The sequence below is a fragment of the Diospyros lotus genome, chromosome 2, assembly GCF_014633365.1.
Source record: "Diospyros lotus cultivar Yz01 chromosome 2, ASM1463336v1, whole genome shotgun sequence".
Classification (NCBI taxonomy): Eukaryota; Viridiplantae; Streptophyta; class Magnoliopsida; order Ericales; family Ebenaceae; genus Diospyros; species Diospyros lotus.
The window spans coordinates 15,454,748-15,480,205 of NC_068339.1; the positions used below are offsets into that span (position 1 = coordinate 15,454,748).

At 35.6% G+C, this 25,458-nt stretch overlaps 1 protein-coding gene and 1 long non-coding RNA gene across 5 annotated transcripts in view; one reads left to right on the top strand and one right to left on the bottom strand.

Annotated features, from left to right (window-relative positions):
• The window catches only part of LOC127795355 (F-box protein At5g07610-like), a 35,123-nt gene extending 12,968 nt beyond the window's left edge, over nucleotides 1-22,155 (top strand). The window contains exons 1-3 of one of the 4 annotated variants that reach the window (XM_052326975.1): nucleotides 3,608-4,119; nucleotides 7,327-7,418; nucleotides 21,786-22,042. In XM_052326975.1, the coding sequence (XP_052182935.1) occupies nucleotides 3,784-4,119; nucleotides 7,327-7,418; nucleotides 21,786-21,807 (450 nt within the window). In that variant the 5' untranslated portion in view covers nucleotides 3,608-3,783 and the 3' untranslated portion in view covers nucleotides 21,808-22,042. Of the gene's footprint in view, nucleotides 1-3,607; nucleotides 4,947-7,326; nucleotides 9,448-19,719; nucleotides 20,390-21,785 lie in introns of those variants that run through there. The other 3 variants (XM_052326974.1, XM_052326976.1, XM_052326973.1) reach the window with 3 other exon arrangements.
• Nucleotides 10,037-17,572, bottom strand: LOC127795356 (uncharacterized). Its single transcript, XR_008021783.1, has 3 exons — nucleotides 17,446-17,572; nucleotides 11,073-17,171; nucleotides 10,037-10,969 (listed from the first exon to the last, which is right to left on the bottom strand). It is a non-coding gene; the product is annotated as an uncharacterized LOC127795356 (long non-coding RNA).
• Nucleotides 22,156-25,458: the final 3,303 nt, after the last annotated feature.

Consider the following 25,458-nt stretch of genomic DNA (forward strand, 5'->3'; position numbering starts at 1 on the left):
GACTAAGTTATTCTCCTTTTTTGTCTCCTTCTCAGTAGGTTGAATGATAGGGTTTACCTTTTTCTCTCCATTTACCCACTAATTGTGTACACAATTCAACTTAACTTTATTACTAAGGGTGGATTTTAAGCGATTGTTGTTTTTGTGTTTGATATGTTTAGCTTTTTCAATTTTAAGAATTTGTACTTATAGTTGGAAAAATTAAATTCTAAATTTCATTCCAGATCTTCTCTATGTAAGTTGGATTTCCAAAAGTTGTTAGATCTACTAATTATTGTTTAGAAACCAATCAATGTGAAATAAAGAGACGTTAATAAGTGCGTTGTTTGCCATGTGGATGAGGAATATAAAAAATAATTTGTTCTTGTATTGTGAGTGTTGGAATATGGTCAATGCTAAATGTTGTGCTCCATAAATTTTCAACTAATGAACTCATTTTACTTATACCATATGAATGAAAAGACGTGTTTATTTGATGTCTAGAAAATGAAATTGATTAACGAGACGAGTGAAACAAAGACTATGGAAGCTTTTTATATAGCATGTGCAATGTGTCTTATGGAGCTTGCATCTAGTGCTCAACAATCCATATTGTGTAGCTTATCACTCACCTAGATCTCTTTGTGGAGCTTAGAGATAAGGAAATGTGCATTTAGCGTGCTCAAACATTAGTTGATTAATTTTTAAGTTATAGAATATTTTATTATCAACATATTTTAATAGAGAAAGTGTATAAAAGTTTTACATTTAATTTCTCATTATCAAAACATTCTCAAAATCAAACCCAACACTTATTTTGTTAAAAAAATTATAAATCTAAATAAGTAAAATAATTTTATTTTAGTTAAAAAATGTTTTAATAAATTAAAAATATGTAGATTACAAAATTACACTGTTTTAGTTAAAACGGTATCGTTTCAATAAATTTGACAACAACGTTTGAATTTATTTGAGTTACTTTCTATATAAATTCATAATATTGTATGCTCTAATTGAATTGTTGAATATTATAGCATCAAATGAAATCCATTGCACCCTCCCATCCCTTCAATGCATTGTAATAATTAGCTCAAAGTTAAAAAATTACATCGATGCATGCACCTACCACTCAATAAACAACCATATATTATTCCTCGTTTAGCTAACTAAAAATATTCTTATTTACGATTTATCCATATTTGAGGATTGCAAAAAATACTTTCTTACTTTAATAACCTAATCTCATTTTTGTAATGAAACCACTCAAAAAATAATAACAATAATTGAAGAAAAAAATTAAAATTCACCATTTTAAAGGCTATATTGGTCATTTAGCATTTTCAGTATTATAACATAAACGTAACATATTGGTGTATTTGTGTTTTTTACGGTGGACGACCATTCAACAAAATATGTTAAAAAGTTTGATTTTGATTTTGACTTTGAAATGATATTTATTTACATTATATTAAAATTTATAAATTGATATAAAATTTTAAAAATCATAGACAAAGTTAATAAATCGACAACTTTACACTTTTTAAAGTTATTTATGAAACGACAAAAATTTGTGACTTAAATTGAATAATTATGTTGATTTTTTTTAATATCAAAAGTGTTTTTACTTTTTACTATTTATAACAAGTTCAATTATTTTAAATTTAAATAAATGATAATAATTGTTCTAAATAAACGACAAAAATTGCATTAAATATTTGAACATTTATTAGATCAAACACTAAAAATTAAATTAAATAATGATAATTTTAATGAATTCATGTCACAAATTATGAGTGTAATTTTGTTTACCCCTTTAACAAGAGTGAATATATCCCTGGTTAGTTTTTACTAGGGTGGATCTTTTTTCTCAAAAAAACCCACCCACCTTGTTTCTCTTTCTTCTCTCTCTCCCCTTCACTTGCTTCAGCAACCACCTCTCGTCGTTGACGTTTTTGTCGTCGTCACCTTTCTTTTCACTTGCATACAATTGCTGCATCATCCTCGTTGTGAAGATGAAGGATGCTCTGATGGTTGACACGTGAAAGGCAAGAGGCAAGGCGGTGGCGACGAAAAGCGGTGGCGACGAAAAACAGTAACTGGAGCGAGGGAATGGGAGAAAAATAAAAGAAATAAATAGAGTGAATAAGTTTTTTTTTAAAAGAGAGACTCATTCCTACCTTAATAGTAAAAACTAACACGGGTTATTAGCGAACAAAATCGCACTCCCAAATTACTTGCCCAAAGGCCAACAGGACAAAAAATTGTCACGATAAATTTGAAAATAAAGTAATTCTACACTGCCCGACAAAACTTACCGACCGCCTTACCGAAGCCACTTACTTTGACATAATTACCCCTAATCCCTTAACAATATTGCCAAATTGACATTGAATTTCCTTCAGGTTCTTCTTGAAGCTTTATCTCTCCACCATCTATTTCTCTTTCTCTCTCTCTCTCTCTCCACCGTGACAGACATCTCCTCCACCTCTGGCTTGCATCTCTTCCTGTAATCGATGCTCCTCACCAGCAGTGGTCTCTCTCTCTCTCTCACGCGCGCACGACTAGGCCTCCAGAGTGCCTTCGGCTTGTTTCGGTTGATGATATCTCCAACTATCCAGCACAATTATTTCCTCATTTCTTTTTCATTTGTTTTCTTCTTTTATGTGAGAAGTAGAACTGGTTGTGACTGTGATGTTGTGAATAAGAAATTTTAAAAACTCTCATCTTCAATGGGTATACCTCTCACAATTTTTTTTTTATATATTTTTATTTTTTTTTAAAAATTTGATGATATGTCAATTTGGATGCTTTCGTATCGCCACCCAAAATTTTTATTCTAAACAAAGGTTTCGCAAATAGCAATTCTAAGCAACGAACAAACATGACGACGGTAACAGATAATAGCAAAAAAGATCATGAAGTTCTATCCATTTTACACAAACATATTAATTACCATGAACGTTGAGTATTAAAAACCACATTCCATTACCATCACTACATAAGAAATTATTTGGACCCAAAACAAATCTGTAATTTATTAAATTCAAGCACCTTCAACTCTAGCTAGCAAGAGAAGATTAACCAAACAAAAAACTGTAAACGGGTGGAGATTTCAAATCGGTGGTGGGGCGGGTTGTAGCTATTGGCGAGGAGAAATAAGGAAGAAAGAAGCTATCGACGACTATAGGCGGGTGCAGATTTCAGATCGGTAGTGGTTGTTGGCGAGAAGAAATAAGGAAGAAGGAGACTGTCGGCGAGAGGCTGTCGACGAGAAGGAATGAGGAAGAAAGAAGAAGGAAGAAGGAATAAGGAGGCTGTCGACAATGAGAAAGGAGATAGGAGAAAAAAGGAAGCAGAAGAGATGAGGAGACTGTGCTTCTTTTGATAAAACTTGCTCGTCCTTTGTCGAATTGCTCAAGATGGTGATATTTTGAAAGTCAAAATATCGCGTAAAATTGGTTTCGGTAAAATTGTCGGTAACTTTTGTCGGGCATTGTAGGATTACTCTTGAAAATAAAGCTGAGCTGTTTTGGTAATTTCAGGTAAAAAATTTATGGAAAATATCATTATTTCCCATTCAAATTATTGTCTTTTATTATTTCTTTTAAAAATAGGAATTAAATGGAAAGAGAGGACGTTCGTACAGTGAATGTGGAAGGATGTTCTTCAGTGGGTTATCTTCCCGCTCGCCGCTCGGCCGGAAAACAGGAAACTCAATTAATGCGGCATGCCGGAGATGGAAGAAGACGGCGAATAAGGAAAGCAATCAACTCCTAGCGCACAACTACCACCTGACCAGGTTCCATGTATCTGTGGCATCTCTTTCTCTATATATGCATTCAGCAGCGAGAGGGATGGCGAAACCCTCATCCCTTCGATCACGATGCCTTCCTCCCGCTCCTCCGCTTCACGCACTGGCCAAATCCACTTGCGAGGGCCGAAGAAGCCCTACTCGTGTCCCAGTGCCGAACTGGTCGCCGGAAACGACGACCTCCTGAAGTAAATCCTGATCCGTCTACCAATAAAGACACTGTTCCGATTCATGCTCGTCTCCTGGAGGTGGTGCCATCTAATTTCCAGTCCTCAGCTCATTCTAGATTGGAAGCCTCCGAAATCTGCTTCCTCGTTTTTCTTCCGAAGGTACTCTGCTCTCGAGTCTGACAGAATCAAGTTTAATTTCGTTTCCCTCAATGAGCCCCTACCGAACCGTCGTAGACCCATGATATCACTTGATTTCGTAAGTGATCCTTCAGGGATAAAAATTTCCCAGTCCTGTGGTGGCTTGTTGCTTTGCTCTTCCTCTAGTTCCATGATGGATTCTGATGACACTCGTTACTACGTTTACAATCCTACGACAAAACGATATACCGCCATCCCTAGGCCTCGCAGTTCCCGTGAACAATATAACGTTATACTCTCCATGAACTTGGCATTTGATCCATCTGTGTCTCTTCATTACAAAGTACTTTGTGTGTGCTCCAATGGTTCGCCTAGTTCTCCTCATAAGACTGACGTTTATTCATCTGACACTGGAAAATGGGTCCTGTCCACTGCATCATTTGATGATTCTTGTGGTGCACTATTTGAAAATGGCATCTTCCTGAATGGCAAGATCCACTGGCCTTCTTGCTCGGAAACTTCAATTTATTATGATCTCAATCGTGCTAAAGTGCTGCAAATGCCTATGCCTATGCCTGTTTCCTGGTCAGGAGGGCTGCGACGTTTCGAGGAGTCCGGAGGTCGTTTGTTGTTTGTTTCCTTTTCTGAACCTCGCAATACACAGTTTGATGTGTTTGAGATGCAGAGAGACTATTCTACGTGGTTTCTGAAATATCGTGTTGACCTTCAAGTGGGTGCAGCGGCATTTCCGGGGTTGTTATCTTCTCCATATCGTGATTGTGATTTTGACTCAATAGTTCTTCGCCCCTGGATGACCATCCATCGGTGCATGGAGACGCTGTCTTATGGTTGAGGGCATTTCTCTGAAAGTTGTCTTTTGGTTCTTATTTTATACTTTGTTTCTTTTATAGTCATCTGGACAACCATCACAAAATTATATAATGAGAGGGGATTCCAAATTTCAATTTGAGGAGTTAGCGTTAATCATAATCTGTTGAATAGTTCTTCTTGCTTGTACTCTTGGAAAAGTTTTTTCTTTTGATAACTAATCTTTCTTTTACATTATCAAATTTTTAGGGTTTTCCTATTTACTTTTTTCCCCCCTGTTTCTTAATGACCAAGAGGTTGACTATTTCAAGATATAGCAAGTTCAACTGGTTGTAAACTGAAGTTGCCACAATGGTTGGTCGTAAAGCATGTGTGATGCTTTATTTACTAACCTTTTTGCTAAATTTTCTTTTGGTTTACTTTCAACTAGGCGAAGCAGTGGCAGTGATTAAGCCAATGAAAAGAAAAGTTGTTCATTATTTACAAAGTCAAAAAGTTGGCTTTCCTGGAAAATTATCCTAGCCAAAAAACAGGAATACCTGTTTATCAATTAATTTCAGAGTTAAAATGATTGTTAACATAAATTGACAAAGGCTATTACAAGGGCTGAATATGTCTTACATAAGGATGGCTAAATAAAGAAGCTGTTATCGACATATTTTGGTTCTTTGTTTCGACTTCATCAATTTTTTTGCTTTTTTGTTTGTTTGTTTTTTTAACTGACATATTTGTGCTTTCATGTAGGTTGATTGTCAGATCGTCACTTGAGATACACACACACACACATGTAATATTGTAATGTTACTCCGAAATACTGTGAGATGATATTCATGTGGGCAAATTGGGGGCAAAATCTATATTGACTCAATTGTTTGCTCTCATACTTATTTAATAAAATTTTATATGACTTGTTAAAACACAAATGAGGAATAGAATCATAGTAACGTGAAAAAACAGTACCCATTTTTATTGCTTCATCAAAACATAATGCAACCACAACAGCATTGGTAGTTTTTTTATTTCATAGGATTTTCAGCTAGTGCTTTCAAAATATTAAGAGTGAGATTTCATTTGTCCTTCTCCGACTATTAATGCAGTTTTATACTCTAGCATGGAGTACATTACTTGTTGAAGGTTGTTCATACATCACCCCCCCCCCCCCCAACCCGATGCTGAAAAAAAAAAAAAAAACTAACTATGTGCTTATTAGTGTGGGGTTGGGATACAGTTACCTTGGCGGTGGTTGTGCAGCTGGTGATAATGTTGATGGGTTATCTTTACTTGAACCTATTGTACTATTGCCTACCTGCAACTTGGGAGTGTAGTATGCATAAGTTCTAAAACTAAACTGGCTTGGACCCAACCATTTCTGAATTCTTTTTCTGATCTCAATAGCTCACAGATATTTCTTTTACAATTTTGTACAGAATTTTATTTCATTTTCCATTGTGGTTTATATTACCTAGTTAATTGTATATGTTTCTTTCTCGAGTATCACTACTGAATATATATGGTGAATGTTGTGGCAAATTTGTGTCTACCACTGAAGACTCCTAATTAATTATGGAAATAATTGATGTCTGTCAATGAGAATCTCCTGTTATGTGGTTGAATTTTGTCGTGCAGTGGGATTTTAGTCGAAATATATGAAAAGAGAAGAATTTTTCAGGAATCTTTTCTCTGACAATATGTTTAAATCTGTTATCAGAAAAACAAGAACTATTTCTATTATCAGTTGTTCAATAAAGTGTTCTGGATTGAAGTCTAGCCTCATCCCATCACCTCTTCTAGCATTTACATGGGATCTAAGTTCTTAAAATGCTTATTAAGTAGTTCATCACTACAGCATATTTGGTGTAGGACAGAAAAGTAGATACTAGGAATTAATATTTTTTTATTTTATTTCTTTTTTTTATTTCCTATTTTCTTCTGTTTCCTAATTTAGTTTGTTTCCTTTTGTTATTTGCTTCTATTAGGAGTCCTAATTGGATTGGGATTATGGAATTTTAGGAAAGGATTATAGGTATTAGTTTCCTATATATAGTAGTTTAGGTTGTAATTGAAACCAGCATTGATTATTGATTTTGACTCGAGTTTACTAAGTGATTTTGAGTTGTTTCTTGTGTTCTTCTATTTGGTTTTGCATCAATATTTTTGCTGTGGTTTTACAAGTTCTCAAGGAATACATGTGAATTGCTGTTGTTATCTGTTCTATCCTTCAATTTATCATGTTGGTTATAAACTTATAGTTAATGCCATACTTCTTAATTATATGAACCTTAATCTTGTGTCATCTTATCCATTAAGATGTTCAGTATTTTAAACAGATTTATCTCTAAGCTGCATAAGACATTCATTCTTTCTTCAACTTTTTAAAGTTGATTCTTTGCTTCTGTGAAGGGGATGTTGGTTAAAAGCTCTACAGCATATGTTGCTTATTGGTCAAAGATATCAGCACTTTGTTGGAATCAGCCAGTTCATATAACTAGCAGGTACACAAGTAATGTACCCTTGCTTCTGCAATTGTTAAAGTTTGAATATCAAGCACGATAACACTTCAAGTCTTAGAGCTGCCACTTATCAGTTAAGCTTAGGTTTATACCTTGTATAGTCATATAGCACCTGTAATGGTGCCTGTTCAAACTCTTAAGTAGTGACATACTGGTCATGTTTCTTTTTCTATTTCTGGAATTGGTCAAAAGTATGACATCAGAGGTCCAAGTGCTGCATTGAATGTAATTGAGATGCTACTTGCTAAGTATATTCCCCTTAGAGGAAGCATTTTTTTTTTTTTTGGGGAGGGGAGCGAAGGTGGGGATGACCAGTACATCTGTATGTTAGATGTAGTTATTGGACAAAACTATGACTGTTGATTAATGTTGTGAGATAGTTATCCAAGTGCAATCATCCCCCATGAGGGGTTCCTTTTTTCCCAGGAATCTTGAAGTGGATTCGTGCATGGTCTTGTACATACCGGGTACGCTCATATCCTATAACTTCAAGGACGGGAGTTTTAGGGAGGTCTTTGATTTGAAGCTGCATCCTAGTGATTTGTTAGGACTTTGCCCATGGTTCACAATGCATCCCTGCACAGAGACCTATTTTATGTCTGATGCTATCTTTTGGCAAGTTCTCCCTGTTTCTTCTTTAAACTTTGTTTCAGAACTGATTTTTCTCTCATTTGGTTAAGAATATCTTTACCTTTCCTAGTTGAAAATTTCAATTGATTGTAAATTTATGTGTCTTAAATATGATGGTTTCTGACATCATGCATGTGCTATATCTGATAATGCATATTACTTCCTGTTTGAGCTTAAGACTACCTAGCTAAGAATATAAGACATTCTATACTAGATAATGATGTGATGCACTACAACAAGTTTAATGGTTGCAACCAATCACAACCCTACATATCTTAATAATCACCACAAAGTAGATTTGTGTAGGGTTGATGAATTTAATTCTTAGTGTTGAGGAGTTAACTTTAGAAACATTGTCTCCTTGTGGATGGCATGTGGATTCTGTACCTATGATTGTATTCATCAGTGCATATGCGTTTAGACCTTTCATGTTTTGTACTTCTTAAAGCTATTTTTTTGCTTTTGGTTATCAACTCTTGCTTTCTTTGTCTCTTAATTATACAAGAGATCAGGCCATCCAAGATATAGTAATTTCACTTGGTTTTAAGTTGAAATTTCCACAATGGTATGTTAAAGTTTGTGAGATGCTTTATTTATGAACTTTTTGCCCAAACTGGTTTGTCATCAATTAGGTGAAGTAAAATTAGTGGCTGAGCAAATATCTCTCGGAAAATGATCCTAGCTCAAAAAAGAAAAAACATGTTTGATATTTACAAAAACAAAATGAGATTTTAGGTAAGTAGGCAAAATCTATTGCAAGGGTTGAGTGTGTTTTGTATAAGGATAATTATATTTATGCTCATCATGATCATCAACTCCTCTTTATCCTAAGCAAGTTAGAGTTGGTGGCATGGCATTCATATTGTCAATTGACTTATAAAAGTGACATTAACAATGCAAATCTATGCAATAGAACAAATTTTACATTGGATAGCCTCCTCTACTCAAGTGGCTAGTCTATTCTTAGCTGTTGCTGCTACCATCTTTTTTAATATGTTTTGTTTGCTGATGCTTTTGGATTAAATTATTCAGAGCTACTGGTTACTCTGTGCCTTTGTGGGCATGTAAGGGGTTGATTGTAGCAACCCGCTAAATAGCTGTGATATCAGGAAAGAAATCTCTGCCTTGCTAATCAAAAGCATGATCATTTATTTCATTTTCTTGGTGGTCAATTTACTGTTTCTTTACGTTGTAAGAAATTTAGGTTATCTGAACCTTACAATAAATGTCTTGATGCTAATTAATATCTGCCTCATGTTCCTTTTACTATGCTTATACAAGCTCAGGATGCTAGTGTATACTGGTCCCCTCAGAGGGAAACCTAGTATAGCAAACATTGTATTGACAAACACCAACATGTCTTGGACAGTGAGAACTCAAGCTTGCGCTTGTAAAAATTAAATAGTTTTGGATACTCTAAATGCTTGTGGACATTGTATAATGATACATTACTATTTTGAGTTTGTATTGTGTTCATGAAGCTTGGCTTCCAAGAAGAAATGTATTTATGAACTTATTACTGAGGTACCAATATGGTGTTCATGGAAGACACAATTATTGGGAACATATGTGTTATGTAAGGTGCATTTTGCGTGATTCTTTTTGGTTCTAAAAGAAGGTTAGACTATATTGTATTAATGCATAAAAGTAAGGCCACTAGAAGCAGCGATACAACCACCCTACGTAATACGAACAACCCCAATAAAACCTAAACTAGACAGAGAATGAGATACTGAAATCAAAACCCCTCAATGACAGAATCACTACCAAGATACATCGAGAAACCATCGCCCCTAGACAATGACAAATAAAGAGAAACTAATTACCAAAATTTGACCTGAAGCTTGATTCACTGATATTCAAAAACAGGAGCATGACATTGGAGATCCATTGCTTCTAAGTTCAACCACATTTTTCCATGAAAAGATGAAAAACAAACTGCTCTGCTCAACTCGAATCACTCATCCTTTAGGACAGCCTTTAAACTATCAAAGACAAGGCAAGGAGAAGCTGAAGAAGACATGGATTAGTGTATTTCCAACCCCTTGACTTCAATCCTTTAGGTGCATTTTGAGTTAATACTGTCTAGAGTGGTGAGTAGTCTCTAAAAGGAATTATGCTAGCATGTGAGGTTTTTGTTGGTTTGATTTTGTTTTAGGTCCATCTTGAAGAAGTTTGGATTTTAAACTTCTCATTTTATTATTTGGATTGGACAAATTTATACACAAATGGTAACTGCTCATATGGTAGTAGTTACACATAAAAAACTGCCACTTAAAAAATAAATAATTGTATAATGAGTGAAAAAATTGTCCCTATAGTCTACTTAACTACCTAACTATCTCTATTTCTTGTACACGGCTTTCTACTTTCTTCATGTCGCACTTCTGAGGCAACTTCAGGCAAATTTGGTAGAGGTTTGATGGCTAAAATCCACCCCTGGACTTCATCTAAATTCTTGTTGAGACCCAGCAAAAACTTATTCACTTCTTCTCAACAATCTTCTTGTATTTTCCAGCATAAGTTTGACATTCCCATGCTATTGTCTCATGCATATCAAGTTGTTGCCAATATCTTGTCAGTCGACTAAAATATTGGGTGAGGGTGAGATCCCCTTGACAAATATCATGGAATATTCCTTCAATTTTGAAGGTTTCTGTTGCATCTTCTGTGTCAAAGTATGTCTCTTTGGAGGCTGTCCAGATTTCTTGTGTCGTCTCATAGAGAATAAAGTTTTCATTGACGTCATTCGTCATGAAGTTGATAAGCCATGACATGACCATATTGGTCTCTGTCTTCCACACCTTGTACATTGGATCATCGGTCTTCGGTTTAGGGGCAACACCAATAAGATAATCATCCTTTCCTCAGCCACAAATGAACATCATAACTGAATGAGACCACTGCAGATAATTGTGGCCATTCAGTTTGTAATACTCCAAGAGCCCAGAGAAGGGTAGTATATATCAAGGATAAGTAAGGAATGAAACAACACTAGTTGGATACCTTTTGGTTTGAATGTAGGCAAAGAACTCCCGGGTTAAACGTGCTTGAGCTAGGGAAGCTCAAGGATGGGTGACCCCTGAGAAGTTCGTGTGGGCCCATCAAAGAAAGTTGTTCCAATTCTTTCTATCACTCGATGCGGGATGTTACACAGTTTATGTTCGGTAATAAGAAGAGCAGAGGAATCAGATCCTTCTGTTGGGGTCAGAATTGAGGGAATTTGAGAGGAAGAAGAAACTTCAACAGTAAAAGCCATTGTAAATGAAAAAACAAAAGAGAAACAGAATCCAAATGCTCAGTGGAATAGAAATGGAATCGGGTACATAATTGAGAAGAACAAACCGAAATTATCAGATGCAGATTTGGAATGAACATATCAGTATTAGGACTACTCTGATACCATGTAGAATTTGATAGAAAATCAACTTCCTTTCATTCGAAATTCATAGAGCAATATATATGGTACAAATGTAACTGTTTCATACGAGTCAGTTATGACTTAGAAACTACCAAACAAGGAAAAGAAATACCCTATAAATAAAATTATAACAAACTATACACTCAAATGGAATATTCAAAAGTGAATAACTACATATTTTTTACACATTTTTTGGCCACCAAACCTTAACCTTTGAACCAACCAAATTATCTCCATACCCTATGGTATCAAATGTTTTCTCTCACCTTGGTTTGTGTTTTCTCCTGGAACTCGGCTTGGGGTTGTTTCCTTTAAGTGGCTTTCATCTTTAATTAATTTTTCAAAAGGCTTTGGCGAAGGATCTCACTATCAACAGTGGAGAACTTTGTCACAATCTTCTTTAAAGTAGCTTTTCCCCTCCCATGCTTCTAATCATCTTCTTTGTCTCAAGAAGTTTTGTCTCCTTCTCTTCGATGTACCTTCTGGCCTAATTTTCTTTCAATGGATTTGTTGTTGAGTCACTCTAGCCCTGACTTATGCTTGGAAGCCTTTTCCTCAACAACAGTTCCAAGAGTAGCCTTTATCCTCAATTGTCTCTGTGCATTTACTTCTGAATTGCTTGCCCCATTAGATGTCTTATTCGATATAGCATCACCACTCAGTGTAACCTCTTGAATGAATGTGTTTGTTCTCTCTAGGCATGCCTTTTAGGACAACCCTTATCTAGAGCACTTCCACTTGGAGACAGGGAAAACATTCAGTGGTTTATTGTCCAAAGCTTTTGTGAGGACATAGTACAACCTTTTTTGTCATTTTCTGAAGGTAAACCTACCTCAAGCAATAGATATTCAGAAGGTGAATAGTGAACTTCTTTGCTATTAGCTTCTTGATTGTCTGTTTTCATTTCAGCTTTGCTCATCAGTATTAAGTCAAGAAGAGTCTAGAAGTTTTTTTGAAGTGAATATAGACTTTGACTTTCTTCCCTAGTAACCTCTTACATTAAAAAGTTTCTAGGGTTATGCTAGCTTATTATTGTGCATCTCCTGTACATTGTACTTGGATTACTACATTACCAATCATACTACCAAGAAAATTTCCCTCATTGCTAAGCCTTGTACTTCTCAGCTATTAAAAATGTCAGACTTTCTGTGAATTGTCATCTGATCCTTTTATGTGTTCGCACTTCAAGATGCAGTATGCATATGATCTGCATGTAACATGCAAGCCATTTGTACTTTTGGATCGAAAAATTCAATAGCAAGAAATAGTTCACAATGTTGTAGTAGGGAACATTATTTTGCACTGGGGATAAACAGTTAATTGGTGATGAATAACTCTAATCATAAATGAATAATATCACCTATTAAGCTTGTTACCCAATTCAAGCTGGCCCTCCCTTAATGGTGCACCTCATCTCCAACACTCAAAATCCTTCTTAATTGGACTGAAAGATGCCCTCACATCCTTTTTGAACACTCAATTCTTCAGTAACCTCTTCGATTAAGATGTTTCCAGTCTTATAATTACTAGGTGTGCGTAAACTTAGGATTTTAGAAATAAATGAATTGAACCAAAGTGCTTGATTTTCAAAATGCCTAGAACTAAAAGCAAACCCCCACCCTCTTGCCTTTTTGCTGTTATAAGAGGCACTATGAAGCCTGTAACTTATTGGGTTTGATCTCATCTTGCTTGATACTAGAGACATGCTTATTTGATGTCAAAAGAATAGAGCCAATTGACGTGTTGAGTGGAATCCATAAGGACCACTAGAAGGTTTTATGTAGCATCTGCAGTGTGTCTTATGGAGCTTGCATCCAATGTTCAAGTAATACATATCATGTAGCATATCACCCACTTTGTGTACAGGCTGTTGGTCTCTTCTATTGAGCTTGAAGACAAGGATAGACTACATCTAATTTCTATGGATGAGGATGAAGATGAATAGTTCAACTCACATGATGTGCATGCAGTGTGCAAGTCACGTGCACTTTAGGATCCAAAAATTTAGAGCCTGTTTGGTTTAGCTTCAATCATAGGAGCTTTTAATCTATAAAGTTTATACACTATAAGAGCTTATTTGGTAATAAGTAGTTAAATTGTTTGGATAAAGAGCTCATTTAATGAGCATAATTTAGACAGTTACTTGGTCGCCACCAGCATAAAATTTCGCATTACATTGGATAGTGGAGAGCAGAGAGCAGTTCAAAGGATCCACACCATTTTCTTGCTGGAACAAAATTTACAAAAGAATAAGGAAAACATAGTGCAGTTCTGATGGATTTACTGCGGAAGGTGGATTTCAAAGGTCTTGTTAGAAAACGAGTAGATCCTTGCTTTCCTAATATGGTTCTTTCCTAATCTGGTCTGTATTGTGAGTGTGTGCTAATTGGCGCTGATTGATTTGATTGTCTTCTATTGATTTGATTGTAATTTACAGTTGTAAAGTCTTTCTTTTTCTGTATAGATTTCCTAAGCTAATTTAGGAAACTATCTAATTAGGAATATTCCTAATTAGGCTTAGGAAATTTCCTATTCTAATGATAAGCATGTATATATTATTTGAGCCTTAGAATGAATTAGATTGGATTGTTTTTCGTCTCTTTTGATATGGTATCAGAGCCCTAGGTTCTATTCTCGAGTGTTTGTGGCCAAAAACCTTCTTTGATCCAATCTTCTTTCATAAAACTTGAGATTTGTTCGAAACCATAGAATTCGGTAGCACCAATGAAGCTCTTGTCACAGGTAATTCCAGTGGTGGGGTGATTTCCAATGGTGAGTTACAAAATGTCCAAGCGGCATACCGATTGAATGGGAAGAACTACCTTAAGTAGTCTCAGCTAATTAAGACATTTCTGAAAGGTAAGGGGAAGTTAAGTCACTTGCTTGGAATAGGGCCACAGGAAAGTGATCCTACATATGCCTCTTGGGATGAGGAAGACTCTTGTGATGTCCTAGCTCTGGAACTCAATGATTCCAGAGATATTTCTGAAAGGTAAGGGGAAGTTAAGTCACTTGCTTGGAATAGGGCCACAGGAAAGTGATCCTACATATGCCTCTTGGGATGAGGAAGACTCTTGTGATGTCCTAGCTCTGGAACTCAATGATTCCAGAGATCAGTGACATTATGATGTTTCTTTCCACAACTAAAGAGATCTGGGAAGCTGTGAAGATCACATATTCTAAGGTAAATGATGCTGCTCAAATCTATGAAATTAGGACCAAGGTAGCAGCCACTAAACAAGGGACTCGGTCTATAACCAAGTGTGCAAATCTTTTGCAAACCTTGTGGCAAGAATTGGATCACTATCAGTGTATTCAAATGAAGTGCAATAAGGATGCTGTTTTCCAAAAGAAATTTGTTGAAAATGAGAGAACCTACGATTTTCTTACAGGACTCAATGTAGAATATGATGTTGTTAGGGTCCAAATCCTTGGCAAGTCTGAGTTGCATTCGTTAAATGAAGCAATCTCAATAGTGTGGGCAGAAGAGGAGTAGGAGGCAAGCCCTATGGAGAGCTCATCCCTGCTAACTTTGAAAGGACTCGGTAAGGAGAGAATGGCAAGATAAGAAAGGAAGACTTTGGACTTAGTAAGAACCACAACCAATGATAATTTGTGGTGCACCTACTGCAAGAAATCTAGACACACGGTGGACAAATACTGGAAGCTTCATGACAAGCCAGCTAAAAGAGGACAATCCAAAGGTAAAGCCTATGTGGCCAACAGAGTGAGGAGGATAAGGGTCCAGATTAGTCTAATTCAAAGGAGCTTAATTGAGAAGAAATAGAAAAATTGAGAAGTCTGTTGAGGTGCTAGGGGCAAGTACTTCTAACCTAGCCTTCACAGGTATGACTTCCACTTTTTTTAACTTTCATGCTTCAGACTTATCCCTAAGAAATACTTGGATCCTTGATTCTGGGGCTACAGACCATATGACACCTTCTTCTACCAAATTTTTATCCTACAAACCCTTCCCTAGTACAAGGAAAATATTATTGGCCGATAGATCATTGACAATAGTGGCTAGACAAGGGGATATACTCATTAATCACCATCTAATCTTAAGGGATGTCCTGCATGTTACTAAGTTGTTCACTAATTTAGTTTCCATTCAAAAACTAACCCGTGATGCTAATTGACGTGTTATCTTCAATCATTCCTTTTGTGAATTTCAAGAAAATGACTCGAGAAAGATGATTGGGCGTGCTAGGGTAGAGAATGGTCTCTATCATCTTGAAAACCCTAGTGGACAACTTAAAAGAGGAAAGTTTTTCCATGTATGACTTTTTGTTAAACCTAATAAAGACTTAATTTGGCTTCATCATTTTTGGCTAGGACACCCCTCTTTTAGAGTCCTTTAGTTCATGTTTCCCTCTTTGTTCAAGAGATTAGATGCTAGAGACTTCCAATGTGATGTATGTTAGCTTGCTAAGCATATAAAGGCTTCATTTCCCTCTCATTAATAAGAGAAGTTCTCTCCCTTTTGATCTAATTCACAGTGACATATGGGGTTCATCCCCAATTCTTGATCTATACGGGGCCGATGGTTTGTTTTGTTCATGGATGATTGCACACATATGGTTTGACTTTATCTTTTAAAGGCTAAATCATAAGTGTGTACCATCTTTTCCAATTTTTTCATGATTAAGACCCAATTTGGGGTTGAAATTAAAAGGGTCAGAACATATAATGCCAAAAAAAAATTCAACCAAACCCTGTCTAATTTTTTCCATCAAAAGGGTATAATCCATGAGTATTCTTGTGTCTATACCTCTCAACAAAATGGGGTAGTTGAGAGAAAAAATGTGCATTTATTTGCTGTTACAAGGGCTTTGCTATTTCACAATAATGTTCCTAAACATTATTGAGGAGAAGCAGCCTTGACAACAACCTATCTCATCAATAGGATGTCCTCTAGAAGTCTTGATTCAAACAGCCCAATTCAGCTACTTTCTAAAGCTTTTCCAGATTTCATGCTTTCTAATGGTCTTTGTCCTAAAGTATTCAGTTGTGTGAGTTTTGTTCATAATCACTCACCTAATAGAGAGAAATTGGATCCTAGAGCCCACATCTTTGTTGGATACTCCTCCACTCAAAAGAGTTATAAGTGTTTTCATTCTCCATCTAAACGGTTTTTTCTCTCAGTTCATGTAAGTTTTGTGAAAGAGAATTCCTATTTCAATGATTCTTATCCTAAGGGGGAGACTAAATTCTTATATAGAAGAAATGAATAGGGAATTGTTTCTCCCTATTCTTCCTCAAATCATTCTTCGTCTTCTCCTCACGATATTCCACAGGATTCTCTAAAAGTGATACACAGGGAAAAACATCTGACTTCTCCGTGTCCACTAAAGGTTTATTCAAGGAGAAATGCATTAGTTTCTCATCCTATACATGCTAGATCATTCGAACCGTGTTCAGAACCCTGTAATCCCAATGCTGAACCTACATTATCACCGGTTCGACATGTGACACCCAGATATTATCCGAGAATCAAACTTTCATAAAACTTGCATAAAATTCCCAAAAGACAAACTTTATATCTTTTATACATAATTTTAGAATTTAACATAGAAATACTTTGTTCTAAAACAAAGAAAAACTGGATTTAAACTTTTCTAATCCTTTTGAAATATCACCACCACAATCCACATCCATGCTTCAATCTTCTTAATCATAGTCACCTAAAGAGGGAAAAAAGATAACATAGGGGAAAAACAAAACATAGGGGGAGTGAGATAAATCTCAGTAAGCACATATGAACCATTAGTTGTATTTAAGCTTGAAAAACTTGAACTTGCAACATGAGGAGACACAAAAGATTCTACCAACTTGAGGGGGGTAAGAATCTTTGTGCGTAGCTACTAAACTCTGGTCCCAAAACTTGCTTGTAAACATGACATGAGGGACCATAACTTGATTTAATAAAAACACATAAATAGCTCATAACGTACTTACCTTCAACTTAACTCTTTAATCAAGGTTTTCACACTAGTTGTCTTGATTGTAGTAAGTAAAAGAGTAATGATATAATAGAAAGGGAGAAAGAGATTAGCTAACAAAGAAGAAATGAGGTAAGGATTTGTGAAAGGGGAAAGGCCATATTTATAGTGTAGGAAAGGAGTTCTATTCTTATCTTTCTTCTTGTTAATTACTTAAAGTAATTCAATTCTTATCTTTCTTTTTATTAATTACTTAAAGTAATTCAATCCCTATCTTTCTTCTTATTATCTTATCATATCTTAGAAGAATGGTGTTGAATTACATAAGAGTTAAATGATATTATGTCATTGCTTAAGTCATAGGTTAGTATGATGTCATGGCATATGTCATATATTAGCATGATGTCATGGCTTATGTCATAACTTAGCATACTTTTAATTGTTTAAAAGAATCATTCTTACATATGTGGATTTAAATCTTACCTTATCTCTTATAATTTAGAAGATTTAAATCATATCAAGTCATACTTAAAGAAATCACATATCCATAAAAATAATCCTCAAGAGCATTCATAACTCAAAATTTCACCCTTAAAAAAATTATACATAGTTTATAACATTGATTTCGGGTGTTACACGACATATGCAGTCCACTAATCCAACTATGTCAGAACCAGACCCAAGTACCTATCCTCAACCTAAACTTGAGTTTGATGACCTGGACATCCCCATTGCCCACAGAAAAGGAACCCGGACCAGCATTAAACATCCTTTCCATTTGTTTATAACCTACTCCCACTTGTCTCCTACTCATAAAACCTTCTTAACCAACCTGAATACCATACCTATCCCAAAGGCCTTGTTTGAAGCATTAAGTGATGAAAATTGGAAGGATGCCATGAAGATTGAGATGGCAGCCATTGAGAAGAACCTAACCTGGGAGTTGGTTAATTTTCCAAAAAGGAAGCAGCCTATAGGATGTAAATGGGTATTTATGGTCAAGTACATATCCGATGGGTCTCTAGAAAGTTACAAGGCTAAATTAGTGGTTAAGAGGTATACTCAAACTTATGGAGTGGACTATCTAGAAACTTTTTCCCCTATAGCCAAAATGAATACTGTCAGGGTATTGTCGTCCTTGGCAGTTTGTTATGACTAGCCATTACATCAATTTGATGTAAAAAATGCCTTTCTACATGGCAAGTTAGAAGAAGAGATTTATATGGAGGTTCCCCTTGGATTTGGGCTGCGGACTGAAAAGAAGAATGTTGTATGCAAGTTGAAAAAGGCCCTCTATGAGTTGAAACAATTACCGAGGGCCTGGTTTGGAGGTTTACTAAGGTTTTGCTTGGGTTAGGTTAACCCAAGCAAAACCAAGGTGACCACACTTTATTTGTTCATCACTCAATCATAGGAAGGATGACAACACTCTTAGTGTGTGTTGATAATATTATCGTTACCGGTAATGACAAAGGGATGGATCAATTAAAGGCGTATTTGACAAATGAATTTGAGATCAAAGAGCTAGGAAAATTAAAGTACTTCTTGGGTATAGAAGTAGTACGGTCTAAGGAGGGGATCTTCATTACTCGGCACAAATATGTGCTAGACTTGTTGAATGAAACTAACATGTTTGGAGGTAGGGCACTTGATACTCCTATTGAACAAAATCATAGAATTGATGTTGATTATGAAACAGGAACAATGGATAAGGGATCCTATCAATGACTGGTAAAGAGGTTTATTTACTTGTCTCATATTCAGCCAGACATTGCTTATGCAATGGGTGTGACCAGCCAATTCATGCATGATCCTAGAGAAAGTCATCTAAAGGTTGTGCACATTATTCTTCACTACCTAAAGGGCACTCCTAATAAGGGTATTTTGTTTAAGAGGAAAGGAGATTTATCTTTAGAAGCATACATTGATGCCGATTATGCAGGGTCCCTTATGGATAGAAGGTCCACTTCAAGTTATTGCACATTCTTAGGGGGGAATCTTGTTATTTGGAGAAGTAAAAAACAGAACGTGGTGGCTAGATCTAGTGTTGAGGCTGAGTTTATATCTATGGCCTTAGCCATTTGTGAATTGTTGTGGCTGAAAATTGTGCTAACCAACTTGAAAATCAAGTTGACAGCTCCTATGAGACTTTATTGTGATAATAAGTCAGCAATAAGCATAGCCCATAACCCAGTTTAACATGATAGGAGGACAGCTAGTAGATCTTTTGTTCCTACAGCTCTTATGAGGCTTTATTGTGGCCTGATATGTACCCCCTTCGTTCTTGCAGGAGGACAGCTGGTAGATCTTTTGACTAAGGGCTTATTGGGTCAAGTGTATCATAAACTCTTGAGTAAGCTAGGAATGTATGACATACTCTCACTATCTTGAGGGAGAGTGTTAGAAAACGAGTAGATTCTTGCTTTCCTAATATGGTTCTTTCCTAATCTGGTCTGTATCATGAGTGTGCTAATTGGCACTGATTGATTTGATTGTCTTCTATTGATTTGATTGTATTTGTATTGTAATTTACAATTATAAAGTCTTTCTTTTTCTGTACAGATTTCCTAAGCTAGTTTAGGAAACTATCTAATTGGGAATATTCCTAATTAGACTTAGGAAACTGCCTATTCTAATGATATGCGTGTATAATTGCTGTTTGAGCCTTAGAATGAATTAGATTGGAGTGTATATATGCCCGCTTGGCCTGACTTAACTTGCTCCCTTAGATAGGGTCAAGCCAAACCCAGCATGTGTGGGCCCGCGGCCCGGCTTGTCCCGAAGTCTAGCTCATTGAGCTTGGTCAGTTGGGCCTAATCTATATTCATTTTTGAAATAGAAAAGTTAGTAACAATTAGAAGGTGGAAGCTCAAAAATTATATCTCACAATCAATCACCTAAAAAATTTTAAATCTCACACCCAAATGTTGGACTGTACATGGTTGGACTTTTTATAACTTTTATATATCTATAAAATTTAATATATTTTTAAAAGTATAATTGGATCATTAGAAACTATTAAAAGATAAAAGTTCTAATTTTCAACTTTTAACTACTAACTTTTAAGTTCTAAATTTTTGTTTTAGAAGTGGAATTTGTATTTTTAAAAATAGTTCTATATCCTATTTATTAAATAAATAAATATAATTTTTTGAAAGTAATTTTAAAACTATATTAAAAACAAGTCAAATTAGTGAAGTTCTGCTAGACTTGGCCCATTCAGGCTAGCGAGCTTGGGCTTGGCTTGACCTGCGAGCTTGACAGGTTAGCTTGGGTCAGCCCAACTTGGGCACGCTCATGGGTCGAGTCAGGTTGAGCCCTATATTTCGCTGACTACTAGACCCAAAGTTTAGCCCGTCCCATGAATGAGCTAACCCAACCTAACTCATTTGACATGCCTAGTCTGCTTGTGCTGTCCAGGGGTTCCTAAGTTTCACTCACCCTGTTTTTGTCTTGTTATAGAAGGCAGTATGAAGCCCACAACTGATGGACACTTGGTTCATCTTGCTTGTGTCATATGGATACTAGAGACATGCTTACTTGATGGAAAAACATGGGGCCGATTTATAGGTTGGGTAGAATCCATAAGGACCGCAGGAAGCTTTTGTGTAGCTCTATAGTGTGTCTTATGGAGCTTGCATCCGGTGTTCAAAGAATACATGTTGTGTGGCACATCACCCACTTTATGCCTGTGCTGCTGATTTTTCTGTTGAGCTTGAAGACAAGGAAGGACGACATCTAATTTCTATGGATGAGGATGATGCTAAACAGCTCAACTAACATGGTGCACACGTAGCGTGCAAGTCATGTGCACTTAGGTTCAAATTGTGGCATGCTCCCATCTTCTTATTTGGTAACAAGCTTTTAAATTATTTGGATAAAGAGCCTATTCTAATGAGGATAATAATTTGGACATTTACTCGGTCGACATTGGCTTATTTTGAGGTAGTTTATAAGTTATAAAAAATATGCTATAGTATACTAACTTACCAAATAATCTATTGGAGCAACTTATAAATTGGGTGGCTTATAACCTTTTCTTGATTTGCCAAATAAGTAGGAACAAATTTTTAAGCTCTTAGTCTTGGCATAACTTAACCTAAAACTTTTGTATATGAAAGTACTTTGTCAAAGTCATTATAGAAGTTCAAATTCTCTACCTCTCAACAATTTTGTTAGATCTGGTTTGTGCACGAATGCCATGATTGGTCAGTTCTAATATAGTGTAGGACACTGCAAATCTTCACTAGAAAGTGCTTGCTTAAGTTCCATAATGAACTGTTTGCATTAGTCGTTTATTTTGTCAATCCTGCCAAGGAGAAAGTCTAATTAGACAACATCATGCTTGGAATGTAGGAAATGTAACAGTTCGCTCTGAGTTGCGTAGAGAAACAACGCCTCTCCAAGACACTACATTGTGGCAATGGGTTATGACACTTACTAGTTATTACCTTTTGTTTTTGGGTATACTTGAGCATACTCCATGACTCTATTTTCTTCTCCTTTATCAATGAAAGCATCATGCAAATTTGCTCTTTATACATGTGCATGACTTCAAATAATAATGCATTGCTTATTAGTACTTTCCTCTCTACTTTTTATTTCTTTGTAATCCTTATTTTCCTTGCTTTATTGAAGCTTTCAATTGATTCTTTACTTCATAAGCATTGCAACACCTTCCAAGCATTTTAGTAGAGTGATCTTTTCATCTTAAATTCACAGAACTTTTTAGCTAAATGTCATTGGCGAAAACTTTACACTATACCACCACATGACTAGCACTTAGCTTTAATGCCCCATCAGCTAAGTGAACCTAACCTTCTATGGATGCCTATTCGACTTTGAGGATGGGAGCACGCCACAATCTAGATAGAGTAGTACTCACTCTCACCCACTCTAGAGAAAGAAGCTCTCAACTAGGATCCTTTAGAAGGAATACTCAATTCTATTCTAGGATATATTACAACTTACAACTTACGAATGTGTGTTACAACTTACAACCATATATAGGAACTCCACCTATTCTAGAACCTTCTTACTAAATGGACTCAATTACCCTTAGATATTACATATGAAAAATTCTAGAATGACAGAGACCATACATAACTCTAGAACAATTTAGACACTCTAGAACATACAAAAACGTAAGAGAATATCCTAGAATAAAATAGAACCCTCCATTTCTCAACCATGAAAAGATCATACATTCCATGAACTTAGCATTTGATCTATCTTTGTCTCCTTACTACTAGATACAATGTGTGCATAGTTGAGAGTAAAAATAAAAATATAAAAAATAAAATTAACCCTTTATCTATCAACTTAACATTTTACATGAGATGGTGGTCTAGGTTGCACAAAAACGAAAACAAAAATGAGAAACGTTTTCGATACCTAATGGAAACAAGGAAACGACGTTTTTCCAAAATATAGGAAACAGGAACACATGGTAAAAGTGTAAATAAAAAAATATAGAAGTTTTTTTGTAAATATAATTTTTTAATATATAAAATTATAAAAAAATAGTTATTAAACAATCAGATTTAGAGTGAGCAATCCAGTAATCCACAGTGTGACAGGGCACTTGAGCGCGAAAATGGAGCACCGAGCAATGAGCAAGTGGTGGTAAGAGGGAGCAACCAAGCACCAAACAATTGAATTGACAATGGCACAAGCATTGAGCATCAAGCAATCAGTGACGAGAGGGCATGACGACAAAGGGCGTGAGAACAGTGACAGGACTGAGCAATTGAATTGAATTTCAAACTTGGTTAGTTCTATTACAGTGTAGGATACTGCAGACCTTCACAAGAAAGTGCTCGCTTAAGTTCCATAATGAACAGTTCCAATTGGTTCTTGATTTTGTCGTTGCTGCCAAGGAGAGTCTAGTTAGACAACATCTTGCTATATAGGAGTTGAAGCTTCTTCCCCAATCCAAGTAGGTTTTCCATAAGAATCCCGTCAATGGAACTTTTTTCCCTCAAAAGCTATTTGATCACCTAGTTCTTTAGTATTCTAATTGTTTTAAAAGTTCCCAATCCTTTAATGGCTTATTATTTGGCTCTTCTCTAGATTGTGCTTGGATTACTAAGCGAACAAGAACAACCCTGCTACATGCAATCTTCCATCATTCATGGGCCTTGTGGTTTCTACTCCTAAACCACTAAACATTTTACTTTACGTTAGACGATTCTATGAGTCCTCGTCACCTTAGGATGCATTGAGAACAGGATATGGATTTCAAGTCATGCACTTTGGGATTTGAAATTCTGTAATAAGAAACCATTTGCATTGATGTCCGGTAAGAAAGCAAATGCTGCACAAGGGTCATAATGGCATCCTGTGGAAGATCCTAATATAATGACCCAGGGAGCTTCTTGTCTGATTTATTTTGATTTTGATGCGCGTGTGATATGTTTGAGGCAAGGCTGTAAATTCAAGGTAAAGATATATTTGTCATTTGATATTTTTTAGTCATCACGTATATCAATTAATTCAGGCAAAATAGCAATTTCCTCATTCTAAACTCAATAATCTCATATTCAGTACAATTCCATCATTATTTAAAGTGCACCAAGATATTGTTGATTGTTTTCTTCTATAAAAATCACTAGTTCGGGCGGGCCCGCCCACACTGCTAGGCGGGCTTCATCAGCCCAACAATTTTAGTGGTCTTCAATAATTTTTTTCGATAAGTCCGTGCATCAATTTTTTTGGGCATTATAACACGGCTCTTAGAATAAATACTCTTTAACAGTCATTGGTGTTGACTGCAAAGATACAAAAGGAGTAGATAAATGGCATGGGGTTTTTCTTTCTTATTATGTTTTTCCAGCCTGAATTTTTGTATGTTAAAAGCATATTTATGTTCTTAATTTTTTTTAAAAAAAAAATTTAAACTTTTCATAATTACAAACATTTCTCTAAATTTAGGTCAAAAACATATTTAGGTCAGTAAATTTTTATGATTTTTTCTTGTGAAATCCTAAACCTTTAGCAATTCTAAATGTGTTTCTAAATTATACAAAATTACTCATTTAAATGCATAGTCAACAAATAATACGCATGCATGCACACTTACGTGACAGTTATCTAAGCATCTACTCAACTCTCTCCAGCATCTCCTCAACTCCATTTCTATGTTCGACAGCATCTCCTCAATTAACTCTCTCTCTCTCCAATTGCATCTTCTCTCTCTTCAATGTCTCTTACATCTCCTCTGGTTGTGTCTCATTCAATTGCGTCTCTTGCAAAAAATGTTACCCTCAAACTAGTCCCATCTTTGATCCCCCAAATGATAAGGTGATCATCGATCCAAGCACATTAACAACCCACCTAACCTAATCGATCTATGCAACCCAACCAAAGACACATAGGAGACACCAGAGAGAGAGGGAGAGTTGAAAAGATACTAAAAAATTATCATGTCTACGTGCATTAGTATCACTTACAGATCAAGTATTTAAATGAATAATTTTGCACAGCTTAATAACACATTTAGAAACTTGAAAAAATCATGAACAAAAATATATTTTTGTTCTAAGTTCAAAAACACATTTAAAATTATGTAAAGTTTAAGATTTCCCAAGAAAAAAAAAAACAAAATTTCAAGAGCATTAACATGCTTTTGGCCATTTCTGTTCACCTGGGAGCTCACTTACAGAGGTCCGGAACGTGCTTAGAATCATCAGTTTTGAGTTGATGGAATGGCATTGGTAGCAAATAATCTAATAAATTGTTTACAGTAGTAATGATCAGTGTAATAATTTAAAAAAAAAAAAAAAAACAATTACTTCTTTTATTATTTGGAAGCTTGCTTGTGCAAATACTAAATTGAAAATTATTAATGGCAATCCTACTTTAATAGTCCACATTAGTAATCAAATATGTAATGTCTTGCATCGATTTTAACAATCACAATGTCCAAATAAAAAACATATCTCATATTTTGGTTGATGGCAATTCAGTATACCACCACTAATGAAAACAGTAACATTATGGTAAGTAAATCAAAGTTTTCTGGGTTTCC